Source organism: Lepidothrix coronata, unplaced genomic scaffold, assembly GCF_001604755.1.
Source record: "Lepidothrix coronata isolate B3197 unplaced genomic scaffold, Lepidothrix_coronata-1.0 Scaffold2, whole genome shotgun sequence".
In the NCBI taxonomy this organism is placed as follows: Eukaryota; Metazoa; Chordata; class Aves; order Passeriformes; family Pipridae; genus Lepidothrix; species Lepidothrix coronata.
In genome coordinates this window covers 4,929,159-4,942,994 of record NW_016690182.1, presented here as the reverse complement: position 1 = coordinate 4,942,994, position 13,836 = coordinate 4,929,159, and the positions used below count along the sequence as shown (strand labels likewise).

At 38.5% G+C, this 13,836-nt stretch overlaps 1 protein-coding gene across 1 annotated transcript in view; it reads left to right on the top strand.

Moving 5' to 3' along the window:
* The window catches only part of IL13RA1 (interleukin 13 receptor subunit alpha 1), an 18,819-nt gene extending 5,460 nt beyond the window's left edge, over positions 1-13,359 (top strand). The window contains exons 3-11 of the mRNA XM_017815360.1: positions 218-353; positions 2,117-2,237; positions 4,389-4,573; positions 4,962-5,113; positions 6,320-6,452; positions 6,915-7,011; positions 7,278-7,362; positions 8,472-11,863; positions 12,256-13,359. Of these exons, the coding sequence (XP_017670849.1) occupies positions 218-353; positions 2,117-2,237; positions 4,389-4,573; positions 4,962-5,113; positions 6,320-6,452; positions 6,915-7,011; positions 7,278-7,362; positions 8,472-8,591 (1,029 nt within the window). The 3' untranslated portion in view covers positions 8,592-11,863; positions 12,256-13,359. The remainder of the gene's footprint in view (positions 1-217; positions 354-2,116; positions 2,238-4,388; positions 4,574-4,961; positions 5,114-6,319; positions 6,453-6,914; positions 7,012-7,277; positions 7,363-8,471; positions 11,864-12,255) is intronic.
* Positions 13,360-13,836: the final 477 nt, after the last annotated feature.

Here is a 13,836-nt window from a genome sequence, read left to right as displayed (position 1 = left end):
GAGTAACAGTAGTTTTCCTTAGTGAGTTCTGAGTGCCCCTGATGAGGAAAAACCAAAGCCAAGCGATGTTGAGGCTTCCCATGTTGTCAGACACTGATTTCATGTGGCTTTGAGCTGCAGTCTTTCTGAGGGGCTGTGATGCATTCTTACAGGAATTCCCATGTGTCTGACATGGTATGACATATGTTGTGGTTTTCCTCTCCCGATCTAAATGCAGGAGTGGAGTAAGAGTCTCTTCCGTGTGACAGACGCGTTCTTGGATGAGGAAATGCGTTTCAAAGTGAGAAGTGAGTGCAAGCATGATAACACCAGTGAGCCCAGTCCGTGGGTGGAGACCTCCCTTCTGCCAAAAGGTAACACAAGCAGTGGCCAGACCTGAGGAGACATGGCTTTTTCTCTGCCATTTTAGCAAAATATCATAGAAACATATCATAGAGAAATACCAGATATACAGGCCCATTCAATTGATAGAGCTTAAAATGTTGTAAAACATTTAAACACAGCTGGGGTCTCCTGAGGCTTAAAATCTTATGGACAAGCTTGTAAAATTTAAATACTCTCCCAAAATAACGATGTGGTTCCTGTCATTCCTTTTGTCCCTGCTGTGTGGTGGTTGTGGGATAAGAGATAACTTAGGTTGTATTAAGCCTGCTGCCTTCATGACTAACACCTAAGTCACCTTATTTTGTATGATTTTCCTGTACAAGCAAAAGTCCCTAAAATAACCCTACATTTGTACATGTTGGAGGAAAGAATCTAGCAAATTTAACAACTTGTTGAATAAATGACTTGAATAATTATAGTAGGGTTCTGTCTTTTTCAAAAGAGATGACTGGGGTATAAAAAGCTGTGCATAGCAAAATGAGTAGAAAAAAAAAGTATTTCTGAAATGCAGAAGTAAGGGGTGCACAGCAAAATTGTTAGGAAACAGACTTTGAGAAAGAATGTATTTTGCTGAATGCTTGAAGTTACGATGTACAGCAAGGACATAGAGCCTCTTGCCTAAAAGTCCATCTTAGTCCGGGAGCATGACTTGATGTGGACGAAAACCACGTGTGGGTGGGAGAATCAGACACCTTATCGAGCCTGTCAGTGCATCTGCCAAAATGGTTTTCTGGAAAAATCGTGGAAGCAGATCATTAGGACAGCATGTACTAAACATGCTGGGGCTTTTATAAGTCTGTTTGCAGATGAAGCTTTTTTCAATACTTCTTGGAATAGCAAAAGCAGTTTCATTTCCCTGTACTCTTAGTTAAACTACCGAGCTTGTATTTTCCCTGAAGTAGCAAAGTACATTGGGGTTTAATACGCATTTAATTTTTGGCTGATGGATATGTTGCTACTTGTTAAAAGGAAAAAATATCCAATATGCTGTAATAGGATAATACAGTATAAAGAACCTGTACCATTCAGAAATGCAAGATTGAATATGAAAGACTTTATTCCATAATTGCTCTGCCTGGGAGATATGTGGACATCTCTCTTTACAGTTGTTATGCACTTCCTTGTATTTATGTTCTGTAATTTGAGTTTTCCATATGTTGAATTTGAAAGTCTAGAGGTATATGGGTCTCAATTAAAAAGTCAACTTACTCAGTGTTGCTTTTGTCCATATTTAAGACCTACAGGCAGTTCCATATTCAGAATACCAAGAAACTAATATTGTATCTGGAGAAGATAAAAACAGTCAGCATTTCATTATAGTTTATGTTGATGGCTGTAATAGCACTAAGCTTTGTTCTAGTTTTCCCTGTAATTGCCAGTTACTTTGGCTCCTATTTAAAGTATCTGTCATTTAATAGAATAAAATATTTTCCTGACTCAACACCTTGTCCTTAGCATCAGGTAACTCTGAGTAGTAATTCAGACATGGTGAAAACTGAAATTTACTGCTGTGATTGGCTTGCATTTAGAAGTTACTCTGCTGAGATTTCAGCTATTGCAAGCTATCAACAACTGGAATTCATCATTTGCTGTGCTGAGACAGCCAGTGTAGTCTGAGAGATAACCAACCCATTTTTGCCTTCCGGACAGTTTCAGTTGTGTAAAGATGGAAAATGGGGGAGAAGAATTTGGCAAAATAAATCTTAGAGAACCTTTCCAACTTGCCTTGTAGGTATTCCAGGTACTGCTGCTGTTGACTTGAGCTGTGTTTGGCACAATTTGGAGTACATGGTTTGTACGTGGCGTCCTGGGGAGAATGTAAGCAGTGATACCAACTATACCTTGTTCTACTGGTTCGTATGAGCTTTTTATTCCCAACTCAGGTGCTTTAGTGCTAATCTTTAGTTTTACATTACACATTCTACTTGTCTACTTCCTCTGTTGCTTTGAAGGTTCCCAGAGCATTGTGTCCAAGTTAGTGTTCAGTCCTATTGAACTCAAGGTTCCAGAGCCTGCTGTGGCCAAGACTTTTTGGGAACTTGATATAACTGTTACATGAAGCACTGTCTGCTTCTGTCACCCATTTTAACATAACTGCTATTGCTTTCTATTTTTATCTAATTGAGCATTTGATTTGAAGAGGGAAGAATTACGAATTAAGCTAGACCAATATATTAATTGCTTTCTCTGCAGTCTGACAAACATGGGCTGTTCAAGTCAGAATTACTCAGTAAATGTACATGTCAGCTCATAAACCACTGGGAGATGTTATGAAAGGATTAATAACTGGGCAGTAGTTTGCTTTGCATCTTCGGTATCTTAAATAACAGATTCACCTCTGAAATTATGAAGAACATCTTTTTATCATCATCATCATCCCCGCTGGCCAGTGGATTGCCATAAATAGTGTCTTGTTCCAAAGGAGCAGAGTTGTGTGAGCAAACTCTTGGCGTCAGTATCTGTACATGCTAATCTATGCATACTTCTGCACCTTGATAGGGCTTGTGAAATGCCAGATTGCATGAGCTTCTGTAGAAATAGTGAAGTTTTGTTTTTGAAAGCCCTATGTAGTAGTTTTAAATCATGTTTCTGTCTTATTTGAACTAACTACATAAACTTTTTCCTATTCCTCTCCAGTAGCAGTGTCACAGGCTGTTTGATTCAGGAAATTTTGGGAACAAACAGCAGAAAACTTGATGCTTTAGTTAAATACGGGGGGACTGTTTGTTCTCTCTCTCTAGACTGCTACTCAAAGAAAGAAAGAACTAATGAGGCATTTAAGATCTGAATTTCTGGGTATATGGATATTTACTGGAATAATGCTTTAGATTTGAGCTATATATTTTGAACTTGCCCCTTAATTTTAATGGAAGATGCAGCTGCAGTGACTGCAAAGTGTTTTAATTTGTGCTGCTTAGAAAGAAGAATAATTTTTAGATTTTAAATCCAAAAACTAAAGAAGCACTTTATTTTTAGACTGAAAGATACATTTTCCACAGTGCAGGTGAGGTGGTGGTTTGTTTTGGTTTTCAGAAATGAGTAAAGAACTGCCGGAAAAATTATTACCTAGTTCCATTCTACGTTATTCTTTGATGTCTTCCTCTAAAACACTGTCTTTTCATCTAAAGTGGATGTGAATATAATGATAACTTAGAACAAATGAATCCAGCCAGTACACAGTAATTCCTGCTGAAATGGAGGCATATGAGAGCAGGTTGATGCATCTGCACTGAGCTGCCTGCTCTGAATGCCTCTGCCCTCATCAGCCCCAGGGCAGGGAGGTGGGAAAGGTGAATAAAAAATGGGTCTGTGCTGAAAACAGGACAGAGGGTTCAGCTTCCCGAGCCTATATATTGAGATATGAAGTAGGAGAATACCATTCCTTTTGTGCTCCTAAATGAAGCTCTGATTCACTCTATATCACTTTTAAATAAATAAATTGTTAGGTTTTTGGTATATGTTCATTGGGGCTTGGGGAACAAAGAGAAGCAAGGAAAAAGGTTGTCATAGCTTCTCTGTTATTGGAAGTGAATAATGACATTTTGAAAAGCAAATGCAGGTAAATAGGTGAAACTCGACCATCTCAAGCAAGAGCTGTGGTACCTGAGGCAGAGCTAAAGGAGATTGATCTGCTCATTCTGTCACAGAAGTGAAATTCTCTTGACAAGAAATGGTCCAAATTAGTGTGCTTTCTAAATACTTTTTTCCCTTGAAATTGTTTTCCCGTTTGGATAATGTGAGCCAGAGCTGACAGCAGCTATTATCTTTGATGCTTTGATATAAAGCAACCCTGCCTCTCTTTCTGCTCAACACTTAGAATATTCTTTATAACGCTTGAGATAAATTAGAGGCTTCTTACTTTGCCCAGCTTTACTTTTCTATATGCTATAGTACAGCTTTAATGCAAGATCAGTCTTTAGAATTTGTAACATGGGTTTAAAACCAAGTCTGTCCCTTGCTGTCCTTTTCTTCTGAAGTTTACAAAAATAATTTTTTTCCTATAGGTTTGATGGTTTGAAAAACCCAAAGAAGTGCAGCAACTATTCTACAGACCAAGGAATCTTTAGATGCGTTTTCAATTTTACCTTCCCAAAAGTCACCAATACTTACCCGACTATAAGTATTTTGATTAGAGATGACTCTGAAGAAATTAGGCCTGTGTGTGCAAGTAAAAATCCTACCACCCTTGGTACGTTTAACACCACATCATAAAAAAAATAATGAAAATAAGAAGTTTGGTAGTATATTGCTGTGTTTGAGAAACTTGCACCTGATAAGGTGTGGATGAGACAACATGATTAGATGCTTCCTTCTTCTACTGACCTTTGATTTGAAGTGATTTAGACAAGGTTTGGTTTCCAGGGGGGGTGGATGTTAGGGGTGGAGGGGTCATTTTCCATTCACTTCTACTCTTATTCTTTAGTTGGATTTATTCTTTTTTTACTTTCTGCTGCTAACTTCTTCCTCTTTCTGTTCCTCAACTGGCATAAGTGTAATATTCTCCAATACAGGACTTGAACAATTTTTGTAAGCATTGAAATAGACTTTTGAACTAATAGTGTCATTTTGCGTTTCAGTAAAACCTGCTACACCAAGTCAAGTGACATTGTCAAAGATTAATGATAAAATAGATGTAAAATGGAGTGAATCAGAAACCTTTCCAAAAGGCTGTTTGCTTTATGAAGTTAAATATCACAATGGTGATTTGGACACCGGTCGGATAATTCCAGTAAGTTTTCATTATTCATTTTTTTTTTCCTATATCTCTTTCGTAATTTGTGTTGATATTCGCAGTAACTCAAATATTTGCTGTTGCAATTGAGCTGTTAATATGCTGCATGTGAATGGGGTGGGTGCACTAGCTGGAAGTGTTGTGTGAATGTAAAGTTTTTCTCTCATACAGTCGGTTTCTGTTATCATACAAGTCTTGTGAATCCTTCCCATCATTTGTTAGGGCAAAACAGTAACGTGTAAGAACAGTCTGATAAAGAAGTATATACTAAACTATCAGGAAATGCACTGTGGTGCCTGTGCCTGTTTGCTTCTCAGGGATATGGGCTTTCGTGTGTTGGTGTTGGGTTTTCCTGTCGTGGTCAGATGTGGTCAGATGGGAGCCTTGTTTTTGAATGGTGGGACCTGATTACTGTATAGGAAAATCAATTGCTGGTGCACACAAGAACACAAAATGTCATACAGAAAGGGGAATAAAAAGACTGAAGATGGAGGGGAAGAAAAGAAGAAAGAGGTGTGCACTCTGAGACACACTGATTTAAATGTACATGTACAAGCGCTGAGTTCAGTGTCTGGATATACTTATGCCTGTATCTGTATTGCCAAACAGACTGTACTTTTGATCAGAATGGTAAACAGCATAATAAATGTCAAAGTAAGTGGCAGTCTTCTCTTGTGGAGCATATTTAGTTGTTTATTCTACCCCAGACTCGAATGATGTCAACAATCCTCAGGAAACTGGCATTTTGGATCAAAAATAAGTGATGTTGATACTATCTAGTCTGTGTGCCTCTCTGTAGAGGCATCACAGAACACTTTGGTATGGTCAAAGTTAGATCAACATTGCTGCCCTGACAGAGAGGAAGGCTGTGTAAATCATAGATGTTTTCAGAAGGGGGGGAAAAAAAAAGATTAGAAAGGCACCATTCCAGACACTGAGTCTTAGTTTAATCATTGATGCCAAGTGCTGCATGATAGATGTAGCAGTGAATGAGATTAAATGTTAGCTTTGGAATCGCTGTTTAAGCAGTGTGCTATTTAAGTGCTGCTTTGTCCTTTTTTTTTAATGAGGTTCAATAGTCATAAAAAGATGTTCTGTCAAAACACTCAGAATACATTATCTGCACAATGCAAATAGGCTTGTTCATGACTGAGAATGCATTGGTAATTGAACAGAGCAAATTACCTTTTGTTTTTACCTTAGTCTGAAGAGAATTCTGTGTCAATTGCTGGCATTGATCCCAACAGCAAGTACATCTTCAAAGTGAAAGCAAAGCCAAAGCCCGACTGTTACAGCAGCGAGTTCTATAGTGACTGGAGTGAAGAAAAGAGCATTGGTGAGAGCAGTTGTCCCTGTGTTTTGTTGCACTTTATTCTTCATCTGTAAGGCATCTAATACCTTTTGTCTGCTAAATAAATGGGAGTCAAAGATCATCTTCCTATGTATCTATTTAATTTTGGGTGAAAAGAGGGCAAGAGAGTTCTAGTCCTTCAGCAGCGCTGTCAGTTCCTGCCTGTGCTGCTAGATTTGCCATCTGTGTAGCTGGGCAATGACCCCTTTCCAGTGTGGTCAGCTTTTCAGCCCTGTGTCTTGGTGGTTTGCATTTTCTTGCCAAATATATCTATCTACATTATAATCCCATTTTTGAAAAACAAGTCTGTCCTTGCCTACAGAAGTGATAGTGTATTTGAAAAAGCATTGAATCTATGAACAAATTAGAGAATTAACTTATTTGTTGTCATTATTCCTCAAAAGCCTCTCAAAACATCCCTAAGTTTCTACAATTTTTGTTTTCCAGGTGAGAAGAGGGACTTTACATTCTCTTTGGTTCTAATAATCACTATTCCATTATTAGTAGCAGTATCTACAATAATTCTACTGGTTTATCTGAAAAGGTAAATAACGATCTCCCTCTATTTGCTGCTGTCTTTGTCAAGAGTGAAAGTTATTAAGAATCTGTCTGTGTCAACATTCCCCCTTCCTTTTGGTTTGGGGAGTAAAAATAAGAAATAAGTGCAGTTACACAGAGAATGAAGGCTGGCCAGTGATGCCAAAGCTGAGCCCACAAATTTTCTTGACCGTACCCAAATATGATTTTCAAAGGGTGATTTTTAAATTAATGTATCTCTCATCTAAATATTTTATTTTTAATTTTTTGAAGGCTGAAGATACTAATTTTTCCACCAATTCCAGACCCTAGAGAAATTCTTAAGCGCATGTTTGGAGAGCAGAATGAGGATTCCCAGGTTAGTAAGAAGCTGTTGGGCCAACTAATCTATTGAACTGTGATCTCTAGGCTTGCAATTTTCTTTTTCCTACTACCTATGTCTATCTTATAACTAACTATATATAAGTGAGTATATCATATGAAGATTAAGTGTTTACAATAGTAGGAGTTGTTCAGAAACACTTACCCAAAACTGAGATTTTCCCCCTTTGCAATACTTTTCTAGTTACACGAGTAGAATTGCATTATTCTCTTATTTCAGACTGCTAGCCCGTTAAATGTGTTTCAGGTTGGTTTTCTTTAGGTGAGGGTTTCCTGATTATCAGGATTCTTTTCCTGTGTGGGTTTTGGTTTGAGGTTTTTTTTGTTTGTTTTTGCAACTCCATTAGACGACTTCTGCTGAACATTCATGTGTTTTTCTGCTAGTTGCTCATATATATGATACTGAATGAAGCTATTCGTATTTGACTTCCAGAAACTTGTATTTTTAGCATTCTTACATTTCTCATAGTCAGTTAGCTTTGAAGGAAACCAGGATGTTTAGCTTCTCATTGGCAAAAGAACAAAACTAGCTATAGCCACTCCAAGCTATGGTGCCTTATTTTGGGAAAAATAAACATAGTACTGATTATGGAAACTTATTTCTAAATAAATGAATCTCAGTAGTCCTTTATAAAAACCCTAAGGGAAATACGCTGAGAAGCCCTAATTTAAGCAGTGTATGTTGTTCTCAAAGATGGGACTCCTGGCCATGAGGACTGTAACTGTGGTAGCTGTTACACTTTGTTGTGCTTTGGCAAGTGCACGATTTCTCCGTGTGCTCAGTGAAAACCCTGCTGAGTGTGTACAGCCTCACTTCTCCATCCTCCTGCCTGAGCTTTACCCCTTAGCTATAGTTGGAAGCACTATTAAGGTGGGGACCAACATTCAGTTTCTCCTCTCCAGAGAGAACAACTCTTCTGTCAACCAGGCCTCAGCCATGTCTCCAAAAAGTAGTTTGTTACCCAGCTACCTTGGCCTTTTCACCATAATATGGGGTATATGTTGTGGAACACGGGTCTGTCTTACTGGTCTGAAAAAACAACACCATGAGGAAGTGCTGTTAAAAATGTTGTTCCTCTCTTTCAGAGCTATGCAAAGGATGAGTCCGTGAATGCTTACGACAAGTTAATTATGGAAGAAGAAATTCATTCTTTAATTTTAACAGAAACTTCGGAGACTCCTAATTCTGAAAAAGAAAACAGATGAACTGTGCTTTCAGTGAAAGAGGAGGAAACTCATTCCTGCTCATACCTCAGGTGACAGTGTAGATGTGAAGAGGCCCATGAGACATTCAGCTCTCACCTCACTGAGTCCTCCTCTGATGCACAGGAGATCCATCACTAACTGTGGCTGTTCTTCCATCTCTCTGATCATCCAAGATCACTCCAGAGGAGCATGTACATAAATCCTGTCACTGCATTGCATCATTTCCCAGCTCTGCCCTGTTACTTGTCACTTGCACTTGAGTTTGTGCCTCACAGGAGACTGTCAGTGCGTTTTTTTGGAGCAAGCACTGTGACTTCTCTGAAATATTTGTCTCTGTTTTGCAGTAGGTGAGATAAGGTTCATGTACAGTACATGGCTCATTAGTGCTCTTGCATGGAGCTGCTGCCAGGTGTGGTCCCAGAGCACAGACTGTTTGTGGATGACCCCGTGTCCGTGTGTGCCCTGGGCACTTTCCGGAGGGCACTTAAGGACTGACCTTCTTGTGTTTCTGGTTGATGTGCATCAGCTGTGGCCTGCTCAGATATCTTAAAAGAGGGTGGTTTTTTTCTTTGAAAATGTGTATGAAAAGCCTCTCTGCTTTCCAGCTGGTATTCAGAATATTCATAGAAAAGGCTTAGTATTGTATCCTTTCAGTGACCTGTCCTCAGATGCCTTGCCTTCATGGACTTCTTGGGTTAATTATACTTTGTTTCAAATTATATAGATTTTTTTACCTGTGCTGTGCAGAGGCAGATAACTGTATTGAGTCTAACCAGACTGTGATTCTACTTTGGCCATATTGGCCTGAAAACAAAATTTTTGGAAGCAAAGTCATCCTGAGTCTGTCCAGCAGAATTACCAGGATGGATGCTTGAGTCAAAGGAGCTGTGGTCAAATTGATAGCAAGTGTTAACCCACCGAAACTGAAATAATTCAAAGGCTTCAAGACCCATCCTTACTGCCAAGCTGATGCTTTTGGGAGAAGGGGGGATAACAACCTTGGCCTGTTTTCTAAGGGATAAGTTTTATTATTTCTATAGTGATGAGACTGTGATTTGAGCTTCCCTTCTAGGAGCTTAGCAATATAAAACAAGGTGCTGACTGGACTTCTAAAAAAAAAAATTCTTCTATGTTTTACTGCAGCAGGTTGATTTTTTTTTTTTTTTTTAGTCATTAATTGTTTTGCTCATTTTTTGATGGTTTTGTTTTGAGGGTGCTTTACCCAGCAAAGCTCAACAGATTTTTTTGGCACAACTGTGGTGTTTGGTGTTTCTCTGCTCTGAATTCCAAGCATTGGTTTCCATCCTGTGCTGCAAGGGTGGTAACAGCAGTACCTTAATTGTGCAGGAGGAAGAAAGTAATGTAATGAGCAGAAAGGGATCCGTGGAAGCCCTTTATAGTTAGTGTTCAGGAATTTCTTGCTCCTCCCAGCTAAGTGCAGACATGTTAATCACTGATATGGTCAGTCTTAGCAGACTGGGAAGAGATCTCCTGATAAGTTTGCTAGGAACAAACTCTATAGCCACTAACCTTTTATAGTTCATCCCTGTCCTCAAACTCCAGTCAAAAATCTGAAACAAAATGCTACATTCTTAGAACATAATGTTCTGTGAGAAATAGAACAAATGTGCATCCTTTACCCACTTGTGTATGCCCTCCTCAATAAATTCAATTCTTTCCCCAGTCCCTACTGAGCCTCTCAAATATACAGTTTCTTCCACATTCTTACCTACCTTCTGTTAGTGGTAGAAAGGGGAGGAGAAATGTAACAGAACTAGCAGACTCCATATTAGCATTTAGCTTTTACTTACAGCAAGGCTAAAAAAAACCCCCAACATTATAAAAATTGATAAATGAGACAAAGTGAGAATAAAGCCTCAGGGATTTGAGTGAGATAAAACTCAGGTTATAAAAAGTCAGTTAGCAGCACTGTGGGAAATTTCAGAGGTAAAGGAATAGCGTGGGGGAGAGAGTAATTAAATTCCTGTGCCATCTTCATTCCCTCTGCCCTGCAACATTTATATCATTATAGTGATACAAATATTTTTTCAATCTACCTCATCTAGAATGTTGCTCATCACAGACCACTAGACAAGCAGAAATGTATGATTTCAATATAAGTAAGCATAACAGTGTAATGTAAAGTTTTGTGGCTTTCAGTATAGCCCTCTAGGAAAATCAGTGCTTTACCCTAAATCCTTTTGACTTTTGTGCTGGTGTTTATGGTAAAACCAAAGTTTATTGTTTCTTAAAAAATCCAAACTAACAGAATGACCCCAAACAAATTCATTAAGCCAGAGAAGTAGAAAAAAACCCAGATGTAAGCTGTAAGGCCAAAAGGAAGACTTAAATACAAAGGATGGTTTGGATTGCTGTATAGAAAAGTTTTGGATAACTCTCCTGAATAACAGCAGTTGACATACTTCCTAATGGATTAATTTCTTGAGCCTGTGTTTGTGCATGTAAAGCAATTGTCTGAGTGTACTTTCATCTTTAATGTGTATTTTTTAAGGTTAGAGGGGTTTTAGCTTGAATTTTTCCGCATTTTGCTATCATTTGTTTGTTCTTCATTGCAGTTACTTGATCTGTAAATTTATTCAAAGAATTTATATTGAAAAACATTCAATAATATTTATTATGTTGTGGCATTTTGTTCTTGAGTTGAGTAGATAAACTAATATAAGAAAGATGGTGTTTTGATGGGAAACCATGTTCAAGGGTTGCAGAACCCAAACAAGAAAAACTTGTGTGTTGCTTTGGCCTCTTCCCTCTCAAAAGTGAACTTGAGCCACACAGGCAGAGGGGAATACTATAGCCATATGTTTTTGCTGGGATAATGGAGCAGAGATGGAGCTGTGAGACTTGTGCTCTCACTCTCAGGGTACTCAAGGCCACACTATTTTCTGACATTGCCATGTTGAGACTTAATAAATGATCAAACTGGAATTTGACTGAGAGTGCTGCAGCCTTCCCAAATATAGCTCCATAGTCCTTGCTAACTGCTGAAGTCATTGAAAATGCCAGGTTGCTAAACTACTGAAAGCCATTATTACCTAGTTGCTGGGACCCAAATGTGTTTATTTGGCGCTTGAACACATTAGTGATGGCTTCCTGAAAAGATTCAGAGAAAGAATACTTTGTTCCCTTCAGTTCAGCAGATCATTCAAAATTAAGACATAACCATGACATGACCATCCAAGACACTCTTTGGATTCCTCTCTCCCAGTCCTCCTGTTTTGGTGGTAATGGTGACCAACAACAAATCTCTTGCTGTAAGTGACTTTTTTCTATGTTAATACATTCTGTTAAATAATTTTTCTGTATTTGGCATCCTAGAAAAATTGAACAATTAATTTCTATCTTTTTTTGTTAGTTTTGATTTATTTCAATTAAGGAATGCCATGACACAGTTGAACAGCTTTAAAGGAGTCATAAAGGCACACGTCAAATTTTAAGCCATGGTGTTTCAGCACTTACTGGGTAGAACTATTCACAAGTTGGGCATTTCCATTCACTGGAAATTATTCAATAAGCTTAGTTCTGAGCTGGAACTTCAAATACTCAAAATTTCCCCTGGAAGGAAAATTATTTTTTTAATTAAAAAAAATAAAGAAAAAAAAAAGAAATAAAAAAATGCTAACAGAAAAAATTTTTTGGTTTGCAGGGTTTTTCCCTCACCCAAGCAAGAGCAAGAGGTAGGTGAAAGCCCAGGTATGGCCAGGACATTACAGGAACCTCTCTCCCTTGTCACTCTACTGCCATGGTCAGGCAGCAGCTGAGATCTGCAGGTCCAGGAATGGGCACAGTGGGGCTGGGAGGAGCAGATCTGTGGGTTATTTAAGATTCATCAAGATGATTCTCAAATACTTAGGTTTTATTCAATATTTGCAAAAAAGTTTTCAGGGGAGCAAGCCCCACGGGTTGCACTGTCAGCTGTAGAAATGCAGCCTTGAAATAATACTGAAAATCCAAATACAAAACCAGATTAAAATCTCTCTATTTGGATGAGCTTCCTGCAAGCTGTCTTGAATCATGGTGATAGCAGGAGACTTGAGATAGTTGATGTAACTAAATCCATGCTCTCACCACAGCAAAGCAATGTGGGTTTGGGTGGGTGGCACGGGAGAGACAAACTTTCTCTCAGGCCCGGAAACTCTGCCTCAGTTTTGTAACATCTGAGAGCCTGAAAGCTTGGTGATGACTCTTGGGGGTTTTTTGTGCAGCTGTTTTTTTCCCCCTCTCTTTTTTTCCAGTTATATTGGTTAGGTTAATTAAATCCTTTCTCTTTGCTTTTAAAGCTTGTAGAAGCGTCCTTTTGACAGCTGTTCTTTAATTATTGCCAAGTAGTGTTCTGAAGGTAATAATTCAGTGGGGAAAACTGTAAACTAGGCAGTGTATTCTAGTAATAGTCTCTGTTCCTTGTTTTGCTCTTGCCAAAGTACTGCAAGTATTTTGATGACTCTTGCACAAAGCATCTACAAAGAGAGACTTTCCAGTTAACCAGTGCTTCCAGTAATCATACTCTTTGCTTAATACATCAGTTTTCCTCTATTTAATTTAGCTCAAACTGCTAAAATGGACTTGGCTAAGTGCGTGATGAAATTAAAAGCTTACTGAGAAAGAGGTTTTGTTAAGCTCAGGCACTGCCGTTTTTTGGAACTTGGGCAAAATTTACAAATTTAGATCAAGTGTTAGGGGCAGGAGTTAAGCTAATGCTCTAAACTTAGAGCTGCCCCTTCATCTTCTGTGCTGAAAAAAAAAAAAAAAAGGAAAAAAAACCCCCAAACCCAAATAGGTATGTTCTCCATGTTATTAACAAAATGGTGTGTGCAATAGGCAGCCTCTTATTGATATACTGAAATTGCTGTCAGCAATTTCTGTCTGTTTTCTCCTCTGAAGCACTAGAACTTAAGGCACTTAGCAATGTCATTGCTGCTTCTTAACCAGTTTTCTTGTAGCAATAGGAACAAAATCCACTGATTTTTTTTTTCTTTTTTTTTAACGGCAAGAGATCACCAAAATTAGCTTGTTTTGCCTCTTGGAGCCTTTCTCCCTCCTGCACTTCAAAGCCTCTTAGCCTCACTAGTTTCTTTCCTTCACACAAAATGTCAGTGTGGAAACTTCAAAAATGCCAGCTAGGTACTCTTAAAAGGTGTGAAATTGCTCAGTCCTTCAAATGTCAAAATCAGCTACAAGGAAAGCTGTTCATTGTATGGCTATTCAGTTTTAATGTCACACCCTATCA